This window comes from Plectropomus leopardus, chromosome 6 (genome assembly GCF_026936395.1).
Source record: "Plectropomus leopardus strain MGB_pleo_1.0 chromosome 6, ASM2693639v1, whole genome shotgun sequence".
Taxonomy (NCBI): Eukaryota; Metazoa; Chordata; class Actinopteri; order Perciformes; family Serranidae; genus Plectropomus; species Plectropomus leopardus.
In genome coordinates this window covers 21880046-21899891 of record NC_142181.1, presented here as the reverse complement: position 1 = coordinate 21899891, position 19846 = coordinate 21880046, and the positions used below count along the sequence as shown (strand labels likewise).

Below are 19846 nucleotides of genomic sequence, written 5' to 3'. Positions count from 1 at the left end.
GCCTTATTTATTAATTATAATTTCTAGTTTGCGATAAACCTCGGGTTTTCCTCGCATTCGTTTCCTCTTATTATAGATGTGCTCCACTTCTGCCATGAAGCCAAAATCTCCGATAGCTACGAATGCATCATTTTTATTTCCAGTAGTGCGCGTGCGGATAAACGGTCTGTCTGGCCAATCTGGCTCCGCTTCTCATCGATTTGAATTTAAGTTTAACCGTTGGGAGAAATTGGAGCTTTTGGCTGTTTTGCAGCATTTTTAACCTATTTAGGATTCCTCAAAATCTTAAGTGAAAGTTAAATATCATTCATAATTTTTGTCAGTAATATAACATCTCACATGTACATTAAAAACAGTTTAAACACAAATTATATACTTAGACAATATAATTTATAGAGTGGCCCAGTAATGAGTCCTAAAACTTGGAAGTCACTTAGCATTTCAGCACCTCTGGTTCTCTCTTTGCAAAGTCAGCTATTGGCTGTGTCCCCAATTGGTTTTTGGTTAGGTGCCTGAAATAAAGTCTGTGGTTAACACAGACTTTCACATTTTGTTATACGACATAAAACTCATCAGTAAATTCCTGCTGTGACCTTTGACGCGCTTATTTGTCTTTAACAAAAGCGGTTGCAAACTACTGGCTAAGTGAGACTATGAGACTACATAACATCATCCCCCTGAATATGGCTTTACAGCCTTGATAAGGTGGTGACCAGAGGAGTAGCACCAAATTCTAGGACCTATGCATAAGCAGTCTCTGTGGGCCCCCCGTTCTTCCTCTCTTAATCCATGTCCTGCTTGCACACCTTTAAAAAGATAGATAAAATGTTTGCTTTCTTTTCTGAAACCCAGATTTCCCTTTACATTATACATTAGTTTTCCAGCAGCATAAGCTGTCACTCTGGCTGTATTAAGAGAAAAATCGTAGTACAGGGGCAGACTAAATCATGTTATAGGTTGAGGGTCCTCAGCAAGATTACATACCTTTTTTTTTTAACACAAAATGCTCAGTGTTTTATTTATTCACTACATTTTAATCTTGTCAAGGAACATATTACTTTAAAAAAAGTGCAAACAAAACCAAACTTTTAATTCTAGGCTTTGAAAGGACCGTCCTTTTATGGGGTCCTAATCAGTCCCACTTGTCCCCTTACTATGACGACCCTGGTGGTGGCATTAAGTCATGCAACTGTACCATAGTTCATTTATAGCCTAACATTAGTTTTTCACTTTTGGTGATTGCATTTAGGCTTCAAAAATCACAAAAGCTGTGTTCATTTCTGGATCTTGCTGAACAAAACGTGTAAGCGGCATAAACGTTTGTTTGCCGCAGATCCTATTTTCTGCAATAATCCAAAAGCCAATAGAAAAATCCCATGGGCTTTTTGACAGGGGAACCAGGCAGATGCTAACTTCCACGCCAACCCACAAAAAAACGTCATCCCTGGAGCATGTGCAAGTCTGTGCAAATATGTGGAGTCAGATGACATGAATCATAGATCTAGACATCCCAGAAAAGTTGCTTCCATTGGAATTGACAGGGGATCTGAATGGGCTAAAAAGCGGAAAAACAACAGCAAAGGATTAATCACAGCACTTCTTCACAACAGACCACACACAGACACACAGTCTCTCCATTTGGGTTTCACTATTTATTTTCTCGAAGACAACCTATCCTGTAGCCTATCTCCCAAAAAAAGTTTATTTTTTGGGCAAACCACCTTTTTTTTATCTTCCATGTCATAACTTTAGATTTGAAACCACATGTTTGCTAACAAGGAATGCTGCAAAAAAATACCCCTATGTTCAACAAAAGGTTTATGAGCACAATGTGTAATCATTTACTACAGTGTTTGAAGTTAACACAAAAAAATGGAAAAGGGTAAGCTTGTACACCTAGCTGGTATAAGAGGAAAAAGGAGTATGGGGCTAAGGTCTCTGCAAGGTACTAAATGTACAGCAAACTTGTTCATGGGTTTATTTGTTATTTAGGGAGACCCCACTTACTCCAGTCAGACATGTGGGGCACCCTTAGACCTTGAGAAAAAGCGAGGCTAAATCCCCTTTTAGTCTAGCTGAGATACATTTGCAGATTCATTACTGCTGCTCCTGAAATGAAGTCATTATTTTCTCAAGTATCACTAAAAAGCATCATTGGATTACTCTAGAAAGACAACAAAGATTGTGGTTCAGTGATGCATATTGTAGAGGCTGTTGGCAGGTCGAAACCTATAAAACCGACCAACACACCTTCAGAAAGACTTCAGGCCTCACTTTGCAGTACATGTGCAAAACCATAGATTATTTAGCAAATCAGACACTAGTGAGGGGAAAGGGAAGGGGAAACATGTAACATTTAAGCACAGTTTTACTTAAAATGAAAATTACACTGTATCCACAGCCTAAGGAAACTAAAATACCCTAAAAATAACTGTGCTATAGTTTAGTACATGCAAAGGTTATGGTTCACAATCCTACGTGAAATGGCCGTTGTTCTCTTCTGCCTTGGTGATAAGTCAAAGCTTTATGGCAACAATACTGCAAAGCAGTGATTTTGCTGTAAATCGAAGGAAAAATAATTAAGTGTCACAAGGGGAACAGGTTATTTGGTTGACTATAGTGATGGTGTCAGAATTTCACAGCATCAAGCCCATGTCTGGTGCGTAGGTTAGGGTTCTGGTGTGAGGGTGGGATACGATCGTCGTCAATCAACTTTACAGAAGCAATGAAACTAAAAGCTGAAAATAAAAAATTATCATAAAAAGGAACACACTGGAGGCAAAAAGAAAAGCTCAAAAGCCACCAAATGCATCTTAATACAATGCACTGCTGCTCCACACCTGCCAATAGCATTGTCCAGTGTCAATTAATACTAACTTAACAATAATTCAAAACAAAAAAATAATCCTTGTGATGACGATGACTTTTTTTTTTCATATCCAAAGTTCTTCCTTTCAGGGATTTGCAGATCAGCCTCTCTTCCAAAGGCAGAATTTCTTCTCCTGAAACCTTTGCTGACCTCTTTGTTGCAATTTTCTCTTCAGATGTTGTAGATTTGTTTTTTTTTTCCCGTCTCTGCATGCGTTCTCACCCAGCCTTGCATACTCCCAGTCACGCACGCAGCCAATCACACAACTCATCCGTCCATTCTCTCGCACATGCGACACGCTCAGCCGGACTCCTGGCCCCGCCCACCGGAGGGAGACGATGGTGCCCTATCGGGGGGCGTCTCGTTGGAGGAGATGAACCTGGCTCCTCAGCAGAGTCCAGCCATTCATACACAATGGGTCCATTCACACACATGTCTGATAGCGTGGCCGATTGGGGGAGGGGCACATTGAGGGTGGCGCCCTCTCGAGTCGGAGGACCGCAGAATTGTGATGGTTTGTGGTTCATCTCAGTTCATAATTAAAGTTATGTTCATCTCTGCATTTTGTTGTATTGTAATATGTCAAGATCTCTTGATTTCTTATTTTTGGATGTCCTTGGTTCTCCCCGGGCAGACATCGAGTTTTTTTTTGTTGTCATTTGAAGTAGTTTTCCGAAGGCGACAGCTCCAATAACACAGAAGTTATGTCAGCATGTCTCTCAACGCATTCGATGTAGATGTTTTGCTTTTTTTTGCAACATGTAGCCACTCATTCTCACTCGCACCCACTCGCCATCTCAAACTTCATTTGGGCTGGTTCCCCTGGAATGCCAAATGAAATCCACACATTTTTCTTTCAGATAAGATGCAGCCATGGATCCCACGAGCCAAGCACAATGGATCAAATTTCTCACACTCTCGCTCTCTCTCGCTCTTTCTCTCCTAATTTTTTTATGTTGAACAGAGTGCTGCATCGTGAACAAAACTCCAGAATACCCCAGATGCCGTCTAGAACTGGAATCCCTCTGCTGGCACGTTGGCTGAGTTAAAGCTGTAAGTTCCACCTTGGATGGCCTCTGGGACCAGGCTGGTGTCTTCATCAATCTGAGTAAAAAGACAAAGACACGGGTTGTCAACAATGTACGGCAGATATGAAAGTGAATCAAACATGAGTGGTGATCGTTGCATTATGAGACAACATTCTGCATTACCCATGTCAAATAAAAATTGCAACCTTTAACTTGTTAGCTACTATTTTCACTGTGTATCCTCAAAATGTTTTGCCTATTAACTTCATTGTGATGGTACTTTTTTTAAAAGTAAAACAACTGACGGTGATATCAGCCTATGCCTTCAACCTTATAAAATAGCAACACTATTGGAAACCACTACTGTACAGCAGAGTCCTAAATCGGGACGGTTTTCTTTGAGTAACCGGCTGGTAACCCGCAAAAAAGGTGATTTGAGGATGGTATTTTGTCTCAATAATAATTCCAGGTTTGTTTCTGCGAGAAAAAAAAGTAATGAGCGTTGGATAAGAAATAGAACATGAAATAAGAAGAATAAGAATTTAATTTTACATTTCAATCCTCTGACCGCTGACTTAAGGCTCTCTACACCACTTGTTCAAGGCAGGAATTTCAGGCCATTATTTCCCCCAATATTCTTAATAAAAAGTTACAATCACAGAATGGGGGAACAGAGTTGTCTCGCCTTAAGGCCAGAAGGTAGTACAAGAGCCGAACCAACATCTGCGTAAAAGATACAGCTGGCAGGACGGGACCGTGGGTGTGACTTTTTGTTGGCGCGTTACGTGTGCAACTGACTGCTGGGACATTAGAAAAGAAGCTGATAGCAGTTAGCGGATAATTTAAGGTAGAGGAACATTGGCCGAAAATGTCCGCATATTGGGAAAACAATAAGATACGGGAGCTGCCTACCCTCTGAAAAATGGACAAGACCAGCTGCCATAAAACAGGTAAACAATTCTTATTGCAATGTTGTGCCATTGCTATTGTTTAGAAAGCTTTGCATCTTGTGCCGGTAGATTGAGTTGAATTGCGGACAAATTGGCCATATTGCCAGGGGCGGGGTGGATGTGTTGTTGCATGGCCGTGGTTCGGGATGCGTCTTAAAAATCCGACTCATGCAGGACTCTGCTGGACTGACACCTCAAACTGAAATGATGAAACCAACTTTGAGAAAAAAAAAAAAAAGCTTTAACTTGTAACTTACATCATCAGATGAGAAGAACTGATCAATAATTTCGTATGCCAATTTGTAGATATCTTCATTTTCATGATTCTGCAGTTGCTCCACTTTTTCCAAACCTGGAGAATAAAAAAGTAACAATTTATACACCATTAACTCACACATCAACACCTAAAGTTAAACAAGACAAACGTGATTAAACCTTGAAGTTGCGAGTGGGACTTACCACCACATTCCTCAATAAGGTTAGCAATTGTTTCAGCCTCATCGTCTGCCATCTTGAGGATATTGCTGAGGCCATCAAGAACAACCTGCACAACCTGGGCATCCTTCACGGTCAGCAGGTTGCAGAATGGAGGGATCACCTGCTTCTCAATCAGGTGTGCAACCTGTAGGCAGCAGAGAGACAATGACGCGACATCACATCAGCATAGTTCTTGCAAAGTAAAGGGTAGGTGAGTTTAACAGAATCACATCAAGTGACCCATAACATTCGTCACAATGGGTATAGTAATGTTTTGGGTTTTTTTTTTTTACACATTCAGGCACAGTTCTAATACCACTTTTTACAAAGTTTCATTCCCCTGTTACTTAAAAAAAACACAGCTGGCAGAGTATTTTCAAGGTGTCTTAAGGTACCAGACAATGCTTTTAAAAAACATTTCAATATAATTTAGACTAAATTTACTGTTTACTGACTGTTTTTGTACAAAATGTCTTTATTCTCATTCAAGCATTGTAGGTAGGTAGCAGATATGCAGTCCCGTGCAGAGGTAGGTTTTAAACAGCTCAAGCAACTCAAATTTAAGACTTTACGGATGTGCAAACACCATGATTTCAGGGAGTACAAGATTCTTACCTGATCTTTCCTCCCGCTTATTGTCAGGTTGCTGATGGCCCAGGCTGCTTCCTTCTGAGTGCCAAAGTCACCCTAAAATATGCAGTCAAAGTGAGCAATGAGCAATTTCTCATATGCTCTCAAAAAATAATCATCCACTTTACACAGCTTATAAAGACAGGTGGATACACACCTTGTCGAGCAGGTGAATGATCATGGGAACTAGCTTGGCGTCGATGACAGCCTGCACCTGCTGCTGGTTGCCTGCTGTGATGTTCGAGAGGAACCACACTGCCTCCTACAGGACACAAAGCACAAATACAGTGACAGTTTTCTTCTGTAGGCAGGCAAGCCGCAGAGGTTTCAAAAGCCAGGAGATTTACTGTCACATCTTCAACTAGAAGAGGCGTTTTCCTGCTATAGACTTTGATTATTAATGGAACATGACAGACCGTTCATCCCTATTCTCAAGTGCTTTAACACTCAAATATGAGTTGTTGTGTCTAAACTGGATCAGAATCCAGAGGTCATTACTGAGTGTTTGACCTCTGGTCGAGACAGAGTGCTGTGGGTGGGGCAAGGGTGATTTTTTAGGCTCTAATCATCGTCCACGTCACGAAGTTGGCCTCATTTTTAAGTGACTGGACTCAGATGCACTCCGATATCAGCAGAGACACATGGTCTTCAGCACCCTCTGGCCACCAACCCACGGTATCACACATTCAATCACATGCACACCCTCCTCTTCAACCCCCCAATCTGTCTAACTACTGCTAGGCCCCCCACTGAGATCCTCTTCGTCTTCTTTGCGATCCTCCACGTTGCGAATTCTTGCAGCTATCTGTCCCGTCTACACCTTTCACACAGCACTCATACCAGCACCAAGTCTCGTATTTCATCACTTCCAAGCAACACATGCTGCAGCAGACGGGGGTGTGTGGGGGCGTGTGTAGGAGGAGGAAGAAGATTACCTTGTTGATTTTCTCCTTCGGGTGTGTGAGGAGTGCAGGGAAGTGGCTGAGAGCGTCACAGTTGAGCACCACCTGGGTCTGTTCATCTGTGCCGGTCACAATGTTCCCAACAGCCCTCAGGGCAGCAGTCTGGATGTGGAGAGAAAGTGTAAAATTGTTATGATAATAATACAATTCATTCATTAATCTAATCCGACATATAATTTCATCACTACAGGGTTCCCACACATTTTCATTGACAACACTTAAAAACCTTTCCATGGCTTTTCAAGGCCGGATAATAACATTACCAATCATAACGTGCAACACAAACACAACTGTATGGTACACTTAACTCCAAATGTTAATAATTAAATGAATATTAAACAGCAACCTTTTTCAACCTCTAATACTTGGTTATGTTCAATTGACCTTAACTACTTAAAACTACGAGCACAATCAAGCATGTCCTTTATGAAAAAATAGTTTTACAAGCACTTGGCATGTTAAAGCCCAGTGCTGTTCAAATATATCAGATTAAAGCTCTGTTTAAACATAATTCCAGCTGGCTGGCATACATGACAGGAGAAATGGAACACGAGGAGAAAATGAAGAAATGTACATGATGGTAAACCAACAATAACATCAATACAAATTAGAACAACGTCATGTTAAATTCCACTACTTTTCTAGGTTTTCCATGACTTTAGGAACCCTGTCTTTAGTTTCTATGCCTGAAATGTTATTAATATAATCCTAAACATAATCAGTGTCATGCCTGGCGTCTCTTCATACCTGAACTTTGACTTCCTGGTGACTGAGCAGAGGTACCAGATGTGGGACAATGCCAGAGTCAATGACCATTTGGATCTGCTCGTTCCCAGCATCCGTCAGATAGGACAGAGCCCACACTGTGTCTACCAAGATCTGGAGGCAGCAAAGAAAAAAAAAACCTAATGAATACATTCTCCATCTTGACCAATTTATGTAGACAGTAACATGGATTTATTTTGTGGAGATGGAGCTCTCCTAATAGTTAAGTGAGGCCAAGGCACCACTGGGGGAGGGGAAAATTAGCCAACTTACACTGACATCAGTGTGGTGGATCAGCACACAGAGCGCTGGCAGGATCTGAGGAAACACAAGAAAAGACAGGTGAGGTCATTATGTGGAGAAAATTATAATAAAAACATCATCAGGGTTACCATGTTATCTATAAAAAGGCTTACAGAATAGAATAATCTGTGTGCGAAACTGCTGGTGGCCCTCTACCGCTCTGCTATAGAGATCATTTTAACAAACTGCCTCACGGTGTGCTATGCAGGCTGCTCAGCAGCTGATAAAAAACATAACAGGAACATCAACACAGCATAAAAAAAAATCATTGGATGCCCTCTGCCCTCACTCCAGGACATTGCTGACACCAGCTACCACTGCAGCGCAAGAAACATTGTCAAAGACTCTTCCCACCCCATCGCTATCAGATAAGAAAAGGGGTGGGCAATATATCAAATATACTAAAGATATCACCACTTGTTCCACGTGCGATATATAAAATGACTATTTATTTATATGACTACCTTCTTTATAAAGCTTTATTGTAACTGTGGTTCATTCAACACTTTTGAGTTTCAGTAGTTAACATTAGTTTAAAGGACACTTAAAAATATCGAGATATATATCGTGTATCATGATATATATTCGTAAAATATAGCAATATCATTTTGAAGCCATATCGCCCAGCCACAGCTAGGAATAATTCTAAAACGATGCTAAAACACTCATGCGTATGAAGATCATTTTCTTTTAAAATGCTGTTTCAAAACAAAAGCGTATCATTGCGGATGTGGCCTTAAATTGAAGGAGAAGGGTAGAGGCAGGGTGCTTTCACTTGCATACAGCAGAGAGGAGCATTTAAAGCAGCAGACAGAAAGAAATCATTCCCAAGATTGCATTTACATTGACATCTAAATTACCCAGCGTTCTAACGAATACTACACCTACATTCTCAGTTTTGTCCTCTAAATACCCATACACACCTCCTGGATTGTCTCCATGGGTGGTGGAGGGTCCTTGTGGCGGCACAGATTGACCATAACCCAGGTGACATTGCGGAGGAAGGTGATAGGGATGGAGGGACTGATGAAAGAGAGCAGGGGCTTAACCACACCCAAGCCAATCACATAGTCTCTGCACTGAGGGCCATCACCTGTAGGGAGAACACACACACACACACACACACACACACACACACACACACACACACACACACACACACAGTTGCAGTGCATACCATCTCTGTATTTAATGTACTTTTCTTAACACACCAACAACGCCTTACCTATGATGTTGCCAAGGGCCCAGACAGCCTGTTCACACACATTTTGATGAGGAGAGTGAAGGAGCCTCAGGAACAGCGGCACAGCATCTGCACAAAGGAAAAAGATGGGTGTCAATCATATAATATGGCATCTCATGATCAGATGTGCTACTTCAATTCAGCTACAAGGTTTTACATTGACTATAATGCAGCCACAACATGTTAAGAAGAAAAAAAAGGCAAAGAGGGAAGGTAGGAAAACACAAGTTATATTCTTGCATGTTCTTAAACGTGGACAAAGAGCAATGTCCAAACAAATTCAGATCTTTACATTTAGATTTTGTTATGTCACCAGAGAAAGCTCAAGGTGCAGGTGGAATTATGCTAAATTAAAAAATTGTACGTCAGAAGCATTACTCTGCTCTTAAAGATATACCTTGCAGCATTTTCCTTAAAAACAATGTAGACTCATTCAGAAGTAATCCCTCTCATTCCTCATTTATGACCCTCTAGAAGTGTGTGGCAGTGTATTTTTATGCAGAGACTCTGCCCTCTGCCTGTATTTTCCTATTTTCTTTGAGACACATATGTGCATGCACCCCCACAGCACTCATGTGAGGTCGGGACTTTATGACAAGGTGCCAGACTGTAAGAGGCAGACATCCGAAAGTCACATCACCAAAAAAACGCAAATGTAGCAAGCAAAACGCCAAACAAGACTATGATCAATAAATACTTTTGAATGTGCACAGTGCAGACGGAGAAGCAGGCAGCTCCATTACAAAAGAAAATATCGTATCTGCCATTTTGACGAATGAAAAAGAATAATATCCCTTTCTTAAAAAGGAAAAGAACAAAGAACTTCTGTTATTTAAAAATGCATTGCTGAATTGTACCTTGATCCTCTTTGATTGCATTTGTTGTGCAAAAGACAATACCATGCTACATTTAAGTAGGATGTGAAAATTTTTTTTTTTTTAGGAATTTTGAGCATAATACCCATAAGGCCCTCAGTCCACCAAAACAATTTTTTTTTCCAGCTAAAACGCTTCACACTCCTCAGGAAACACCTAGCTGGGAGTGCTCGAGAGCGTTTTGGAGGCACAGCATGTTTTTCAGCTGGGAGGCTATGGTTGCATCTGGTTGCTATGATACAGAGTATCAGCAGAGGTAAAAAATGACAGCACGGGGCAGAGTACTTGCTCTGGCCCTTGCTCTACATGAAGGGAGGGCTTAAGCACGCAGGGAGAGGACCGACCTGCAGATCTGTGCAGGTTAATGAGAGGAAACATGTTTGTCCTCCACTGTTGTTGTTCAGCAGCTGTACATGTAAGATGTGATGGTTGGTCTTCATGATATTCATCCCTCCTCCACTGTGACTGGATGTTGGAGTTACAGTGAGTCACAGTGTTGAGCGCAGCATTTTACCCAAAGTTGAACATTTTTCAGCTCTCTGTAAAAAAAAATTACGAACGTGCGGCGCTTAGTGCAGAGTTGACGCTGAGCGCTTCGTCACGCTGCTGGCGTTTGTAGCAAAGTATAGTTATGTGAAGCTCCCTTTGCAAAGAATTACAAATGCTGCGATTTGCCGGACTCTGGAAAAAAACGCTATGGTGGACACAGCCTCTAACAAAACATAACTATTTACTCTACCAAGCAAAAACCACACGAAGTACCACTTATAAATAATTTGGGTAAATATTGATACTGTATGTTGCTACAGACACATGTTGTACTTGTCATTCTTGTGTGCGGTTGTGCATTTGTGGGGTTCTTTCACCTGGTTGAAAATAGAATCACCTGACAAGGTGATGTAAATGTGAACATAATGTTTACTAAGTGATGAAATAAGAAAATAACAGGTTCATATTGCAACATAGAACTGCGCACTCCAATGACATAAAACTAACAAATAACGCAGCGCCAAAATCTTCCACAAAACATGCAAAAGATACCTCAAAAAGAACAGAGATTGAAATAAATCGAGAGAAATAAAGTGGAAAATAGTGGTGTGTTGTGATAAAATGGCACTTACTGGACTGGACCACAGCTTGGGTCTGCTCTGAGGTACCAGACGCTATGTTGGTTAGAGCCCAGGCTGCCTCAAACTGGAGAGATGGGCTGTTGAGAGGTTGGAGATGGATGGAGGCCACAGTTGGTGAGTGTGACAGTAAGAGCATACTCATCATGAGTCATTTATGTTTCTGCCATTCCTGGAAGGTGAAAACTAGAACATATTTACATAACTGCTACAGATGTAGGCTTGACTAAACCCCGCCTGCTCATTAGCATGACTTTGAAGTGTACATAAACTCAACACGATGGAGGGAAAAGGCCTAGCTTGTGCTATAATTATCACACATGAAAAAGCGTGACGCACCGCTACATGCAGACAAACAGAATTACAGGCTGCTTACTTGTCATCTCTGTCCAGGCAGTGGACCAGTATAGGAAGGATCCCAGACTTAATCAAGTCGTCTATGGGAGGGTTTCGGTCACTGGACAACAACTTCCTATAAAAACAAAGAGGACACAAGAGAGCATTACTAACCCACTCACTCACACACAGCAACAAGAAGAACCAATGACACACAGAGAGAAACAGCTAAAGAATGTGAAGTGTCAACATATTGTAAGTCAGCCACAGCGACAGGAGACTTCACCCTGAACATGACCCAACATCAACATTACAGAGCACCAGGTAACGTGTAAAGACATCTTCAGTGTCAGGATAAAGCTGCAGGGTAGACTTCAATAGGAAAAAATAAATAAAATAATAATAATAATACAGAAATGTGTTGCATGAATTCAGATACCTTGTGCTGCACTTGACTTATGCAGGGCTGCACTCCTGAGCTGCAGTGCCATTTACAACGTCCATTAATCAGACAGGCCTGACTTACAGTAAATCACAGCTGTCTAACCGAGCTGGAAAAACATTCAGCCCCTGAAATTTCACACTGACGCCATTTTTTGCAAGAGGCTATCAATTTTAATGAGAGAACTGCTTAAGACAAAGGATTAGTGTACTGGAGCAGAATCTCCATCTCACAAATACCAAATAAACTAAATGTGAAGCTGGACTGCATTAAAAGTACTCCTTCAATTTTATAAAGCATCAATAGAGTTTATGCATAGTGAAAATTAAGGGTGAGTAGCTGCATGATAATTGGGACAGCCTTGACTTGATATTTAGGTGTACAGAAATGAACCATTTCATATGTCAAAACATTATATTCTATATTATTAAAGTGGTGAATGAATGAATCCAAAAAACCAAAGAGGTTAAAAAGTCCGCACTTTCAGAAAGGCTGGCGCACTATCATAGACCATGGGCATGATCGATTTGTTTCACTGAGATGTCCGCAGTCAGTCTTGGGTCAAAATATATTTGGAAAGATGTGGTGAGAATTACAATTCTGCAATTATTGAAACAATTGTTAAAAAAAAAAAAAAAAAAAAAAAGCTATTTATATGAAAATATTCTTGTGTTTATCGGCCGTAATCCGTTCCAGCATACCCAAAAAGTTCTTTCGGGCCGAGCATATCCAAAGAAGCTAAAAACAATGCACTCAAAGAGCACCTGAGCGGGCAGCGTACCTTACTTTCTAGCGCTGTCTGCTGTTACCGTAAAACACCACAGCTCCAGGTGCATCGCACATTTGTAATACCCTAAAGCTCACATGGGGTCAAACAGCGTGTTCCAATGAGTGAGCATTTTAGCATTTCTGGTTTCCCCATCTTAAGTCAATATTTTTTTTTTAAATGGGATTTTGGTTCAATAAAATAAATCAAAATCAAAAATAAAATCTGTGGTTAACACAGTATCTGAAGGCGTTTTGCTCTACAGCACTGAATAGGTTAGACATGCCACTTTTTTCTGTGGTGTGAAGATTGCTTTGCTGAATAAAACGTGCAAGAATCATAAACATTTGTTTGCCACAGAGGTTATATTCTGCAATAATCCAAAGGAGTAATCAATATAACAACAATATTCAATTATTGGCCAACTACTGGTGTAAGCTTAAGTGTTCGTACCTGGCAGCCTGAACAGCAGTCAGCTGGACGCCCTGATTATCACTGGTGGCATTCTGTAACACAAAACAAAAAAGCCAAGGACATTGGTTAAATTATGATGCATAATATACGCAGCCTATAGGAGGGGTGAAATGATAGGGACGAAAAAAAAATATCCTACTTACTTGTACTATTGCTTCAAGCGAGGTGTTTTGCTGAAAATAAGCATTTAGCAGAGTCATCAGTCAGAAAATTGTGCTTTGATACACATTTGTCACATGTACAGTTTGTAATATCAAGACTTACAATATAATCAGTAACAGGTACATTTTAAACATTTGGTTAGGTTATAAAAAAGTCAACAGTGTTGAACACAGCAGTGTCCACCAGACAACAAAAGCCACATGAATACCCTGAAGAGTGCATATCCTGGCAGTGGCTTCCCTAAAATTGCTTCTGAATGTGAAGCTGACAAAGCAGGAAGGAAAGTCACCATACCAACACTCAGAGCAGTAAGGGGAGGCTCATGATTGGGAAATGCCATCAGGACATTGCAGTGACTTGCATTCTCACTTGAACCAATTTGGCATTGTGGTGCAACAGTCAGCAGGCTGGACGTGCAGGCCAGCATCCAGTGTGGTAGGCTGCCAACTGCCGAGCTCACCTGCCGCCCTCTACAGGGAGCTCAGACCAGCTGTAGTTGGTAACTTTGATGAAAGTAAGTCATTTCGGCTGAAACTGTCATTATATTCTGAAAGAGGTACATGAGACACATAAATTGTGAAAAAAAATCACGTCCCTGAGCCGAGGACTTTCTAACCCAGCTGTCAAACTAGGCAGCACTGATCAAATATGAATCAAGACTCTTGTTACTGCATAGCCTTTTTCTTGCCTCAAATCTTTTCAGAAACATGTTTTAGTGTACTGTTTATTAAATGAGAAAGTTTGTGACTTAGTTGCCATGTTGGAAATAGTTGACTTAAGTACAGAGCACCGGCCTCACCAACGTTCTCATTTCAAACAGGCCCCCCAAGAAGTGCGCGTGTCTTTGAGGCTGATTATTGTAGTGGCGAAACATGTGATGCCATTCGGCCAAAAAATGGAAATGGAAATACATATTTTGTGCGTCACAACCCCTCGCAAAGTGACTCGTTCTACTATCGGCATTTAATCCATTCAGTCTGATATCGTTTGAAAAGTCTACAAGAGCCACAAGTTTAAATCATTTTTCCCCCGTTAAAGTTAGGTGTGCACTTAACTGAAGTAGCTGGCTCAGTCTCTCTATGGGCCCCAATAATGTGGAAGCAGCGCCGATCATACAGGTAATTTTGCATAGTGGAAATAGAGCTTTTCTTTTGTTTCATGAGCCACTAAGCAACTTTCATAGGAATGAACTTGGCCCTGCCTCAAATTCTCTATCCAGGTGTCTTGATATGTCCATGGCTAAACTGGAAACTGGGTCACATTTGATCAGCACTGCCCAGTTTGACCGCAGTTTAAGAGCTATGATTGACATGTTTGACAGCTGCATTACAGACTCTTCGGTTTTGACTAGAGATGCTAAAAAAATAGAGTTGGAAGAGGATTGTTTTTTTCTCAGATTATTCGTATAATTTAGTGCTCTGTGAATACTGAGACAGTTTCAGCAAATATGACTTTAAGTTACCAACTACAACTTTAACCAAAGTTGTTAGATGCCTCTGAGTGCCAGCAGTTCCAGCTGATTGCCTGTGCATCCTCAAATAAAGACCGGCAGTAGACTTGCAACAAAAACTAAATTTTTCATACATTCACAACCCTTTATACAAAATATGCACAAGACAACTGTAATCTAAGGCTATTAAATGAATGGCAACAGGAACACAGACAATCGCAGAAAAATAAAAAAAGCTGGGGAAAAGTGAGAATTTAGGGAAAAATCTGATACACCAAAAAAGGGCAAATCTAACAAGCTCAGTAGGCCCATGTTTTTCCATTGCGAAATAACTAACTACAAATAGGCAACAAACAAGAAAAAGGAAAATGTCCTGAAGGCACAATCAATGTGTTATTTTAGACCAGCTGAAAAACAGTTGCACAGCGGTCACTGGTTGTTAAGTATTTAAACTAGATTGACCAGCACACTTTTCCACAAAAGCGTCTCTCATGTGTTGCAGTGAGTCAGAGCCACATGTCATTGTTGATATATTGCTAGGCAGCCCGTTTCAAGTCAGCCCTCTCAATACCACTAGGCAGTTACCGTGATTGAATTTCTCATCTGCTGAGTGGGCTTCTTTTATCCGGCAATGCCGCCAAACCTGGAGCCCCTTCGTGATGGTGGGATTCTTGATCAATGTTTTTGGTATGCTGTTGGCCACAGGGGTCTGACGTACATACATGAGGGGATGACTATTGAGGCATTTGCTGTCAAAGCTTGAAATATAATGAGCACAAGGCCTGGTTTGGTAAAATAAGCACTTACCTGAAAATAGTAAGTGCCGCAAAATTGGTTTCAAATTAATGGGTATTTTTCATACAAATATACAAATAATTTTTGTATGCAATGCAATTATCACAGTGATTCTAACATGAGCTATTTTCTTCTCAGGCACCCACTCTATACCTGCATTCTTTCATCTTTAAGTGAAAAAATAAAACCCACATAGAAGTTCATTGCAGAGATTACATAAGCAGGCATGTCAGTACATCATCACAAATAAGCACCATAACAGGAATCTCAATCATTCATGACAATGTTGTGCCCCAAAAAGCACACTAGGTGCATTGTACCTATTCTACCAAAGTAAATGAGACAGCAACCAGCACAGAGAAAGACTGTCTGCACACTTGTTCACCCTTCCTGCCCCACCCAAGGAGGCAGCATCACAGGGCATAACATTTATGCCATGCTGTCACTCTATACAATTCTCTGGCTTTAAATCACAAAATTTAAAAAGAATTGTGCATTCTATTTTCTGGTTGCAGTAGACATATTTTGAGCAGAGGATGCACAAGCGTACCGATCTGAAATCTCCGTCGACATCAGAGTCCTCACAGATGTCTTCATGGGGCACATTTCTCCTCTTCAGAAGGTGCTCATCTCTTTTGTTCTGTGGTGGAGGGAGCAGAAATGTCACTTCATGCACGCTCCAGCAGAAATTCAGAATGATAACAAGAAAAACTTAGCATCTTTGTGCAAAGATTAACTGCTGAATTCAATTTAGTTGTAAAAGTCTTGGTTGTAGCACAATTTATTAGACAGATATCCATACCTTTCTGAGTTCCACCACTACCTCAGTCCTCTGTCTTCTCATAGACTGTGGGGGAGACAGCATATTAACATTAAACAAGAAGGAACATTAATCCCAAACTAACTTTGCCCATAAGGGTGACACGAGCTACAAAATTAAATTTGGACACGGTCTGAGATTAGGATCCTGTTTATGCGACCAGAGCTTCTCTACAGTATCAGTCATACCTGGGGTATTAAGTCAACAGCCCACACTCTGCATATGACAGCACCCAAACACACTTAACACGAGTCTGACCTAATATGACTCAGCTTAAGTTACTGCATGACTAAATGTGTCCTAAGAAGACAGACCCCCCCCCACACACATTTTTGTGGACAACATTTAAAAACTTTTTTCATGACTTTTCAATGACCCATAATATTTCTTTTCTTTGCCCCAGTTTATCATATTCAAAGTCTATTCGAACATAACTTTAGCTAGCGGGCATACGTGAAGGGAGAGAACAATCCTGGGCAGAAAATCAATGTGTCATGGTAAACAAAATGTTGTCACACATTGATGCATATAAAAGCTATATTACATTGTCAGCTGGGTTGCAGCAATATACCAGTTTCAAGGTATACCGTTGTATGAACATTGATAATTATCATACATGTACATTTGCTTAACTGGAAAAAATGCAACTGGATGGAGAATGTCACCTTTTTTTAGTTATTTTCAAAAGATAAGCTTTTTACACATACTGTCTTTAAAATAAATTAGCTTTCAGTGGTAGTAATAAAATTGTTTGCATTCCTTATCATAACATACAGAAAATACATTTGCTATTGTGTTCCCTTACATGGAAGGTTATCAAAAGAAGATTACTGTGAAATGTCATTATACACAACAAAATCCCAAAGGCTTTCATGATTTTCACTATTTCCATGACTTTTCCAAGCCTGGAAAATGTGATTGCAAAGTTTTCCAGGTTTTCCATGACTGTAGGAACCATGCTCTGTTGCAGTGATGAGATTAACTCAGCGCCCAATTTATTAGGCACATCTAGCAAAAACTATCTGCGGTAAGTCCTTCATGAAAATAACAATATTTAGTTTTGGGTTAATAAAACTGTTTTAGAGAGGTGCTGCTTCTTATTGTCTTTATTAGACTGTAGTTTGTGCTGCAGATTCACAATTTCAAGGCATCATAATCTACAACCTCCAAAATGACCGAGGTTGGTTTAACACCTCTCCAAAACAGTTTCAGCAAAGACTAAAAGTACAACATAAATACATGCTTTCTGAATGTAGGATTTATTGCATTAATATTGTATCAGATTGCATCAGTTCCAGCTACGTGAACCTAATAAACTGGCAACTTGGCATAAGGTTTAATATATATTACGGGAAAAAAAAAGTAGATGTTTTCTGTAGTGCATGTAAAGTTAACAGGTTGCCATGTGAGACAACTCATGCCTTATGGCCTAAGCTGTAACAGAAACAACCTGTCGAAAAGGATGTATGAGTATACCCTTTTTCATATACACCTACAGGAAACCAGTCAGAAACATCATCACACGCCAGTGTTATTGAATCATAGTGTTGAGTTGTCTGTAAACTGGCAAGTAACTTATGGATCCATCATTAGCTAGCTTTGATCAGCCACTCGTGATTGTGTTAACTAGCTGGTAGTGTTTAACCTTGTTATCTAAGCATGTGCAACGTCGGAAAACCACGGAATAAAATTATAACACAACGCCACAATTTTAAAGAACCGGGTAACTGGCCAGCTAAGAGGCTAACTGGTTTCCGCCATTGTTTTTGGTGATAAAGACGGGGGATGGGTGGAACTGCAGCCACCAGCACCACCAAGCCCAACCACTGAGCTTCACGGTGGCTATCAGACAAGCTAGCACGCAGGCTAGCTAACTGCAGCATCAAAATAAAGCTAATCCGCCGCTGTGCTGGCTTTCCATTTAAGCAAATATTTCCCCGAGACGACCTCAAAGTCAGCTATGTGAGGTTTCTGATATACATTTAACGTTTTCACCGGCTACCACATCGACTTAAACCGATCCGGTGGACGATATGCTTTAGTTAAGCTAGCGTGTCCCCCGTGGGCCTGGCTAGCATCGAGCTAGCAAAGCACATCCAGCGGAGGCGATGAACTCTGACTGGCTTTTCTGACATGTTTTATAACCAACACGGTTTCGCGGTGTAACGAAACCAACGAAACCAAAAGGGAAATCGCCCAGAAAAGCCCAGCCATCGCTAACTGGTGATCTGTTAAGGCCCTGGTCGAGGCTTTAAGTAAAAAGTTCCCGATGGTGGAAATTAGAAACGACGTCACAAGGAAGCCAGCAGGCGAAGCTGGCCGTGAGCAGAGCGGCGGCGGCGGCGGCGCCGAGGAAAAGAGGAGATCCTCGACACGGATCTGCATAAGTTTTACCTCCAAATCACGGCCCTTATTCTTGAAATTCTTCAGCCGCTGGTTGTCCAGTTTCTCGTTGTCAGCCATGTTAGCGGTTCTGGTTGTGTTGAATGCAGTTAACTCGTGGATTTAGCTGGTGAGCTACCCTTTTCTGGTTCCCTTTTCTCAGCCTTTCGCTAACGGACTATTTTTTGCTGCTCTGTCCGCGGTGCATACTGGGATTGCCGGTGGTGGAGGGCAGCCTCGCGCTGGCGTAGAGGAAGGGTGGGGAAATCCCCTCCACTCTCATTGGTTTCACTGTGAACATGCAGCGCGCGCCACACAACAACATACAAACTTATGATCATCCTATTCAGTAACTGGCCTGTGTTTATACGCATGTATATTTTATACACTGGGAGAATGTTGAGTTTTTACTTGAGTGTTTTCCATCAATTTTACGACACTACATCTCTATTTTACTTTCTTTTACTTGTATTAATTTAACAGCCATATATGAATAACAAATTAAGATTTGAAATATAAAATATCCTAAGATATGATGTTGCTTTTACTGTAAATTAAAATATCAATATAGGTTGGGCTTAGATGTAGTATGCACAGGCCCTGGGCCCATAGCATAAGGGGGGCCCTGGCTCTCATCTGCAAAATGTTGCTCAATTTAACAGGGCCAGGAAGAGATTTTAAATAACCCCAAGAATATGCAAAGGATCTGCAAAGAGCAGAGTTGGACTGGGAACAAAATTCGGCCTTGGCATTTTTCCTCTGGACCAGCCCATTAAAACCAGCCCATGTTAGCTCTGTTATCCATCTAATTTGTACTTACATTCTACTTATTCCATTTTTTTCTGTCTTGATTTCATTTGTTTCCCATTTGTCCTCTCCTGATTCACCTTTGACAACATGACATTTCATTCCATTTATTTTATTTATGAGAACAACACACATAATCAACAATACTGTAAATGTGCCAGTGTAAGCCATCTGGCTAATTAC

General features: G+C 40.8%; 1 protein-coding gene across 1 annotated transcript; it reads right to left on the bottom strand.

Moving 5' to 3' along the window:
- Window positions 1-1633: 1633 nt before the first annotated feature.
- Window positions 1634-19115, bottom strand: kpna4 (karyopherin alpha 4 (importin alpha 3)). Its single transcript, XM_042486277.2, has 17 exons — window positions 18869-19115; window positions 16457-16501; window positions 16205-16294; window positions 13391-13420; window positions 13227-13279; window positions 11606-11701; window positions 11224-11309; window positions 9210-9296; window positions 8908-9077; window positions 7955-7999; window positions 7664-7795; window positions 6890-7018; window positions 6112-6216; window positions 5940-6011; window positions 5307-5469; window positions 5105-5199; window positions 1634-3973 (listed from the first exon to the last, which is right to left on the bottom strand). The coding sequence occupies exons 1-17, from the start codon at window positions 18935-18937 to the stop codon at window positions 3878-3880; spliced, it is 1563 nt and encodes a 520-aa protein (XP_042342211.1). The 5' UTR covers window positions 18938-19115; the 3' UTR covers window positions 1634-3877.
- Window positions 19116-19846: the final 731 nt, after the last annotated feature.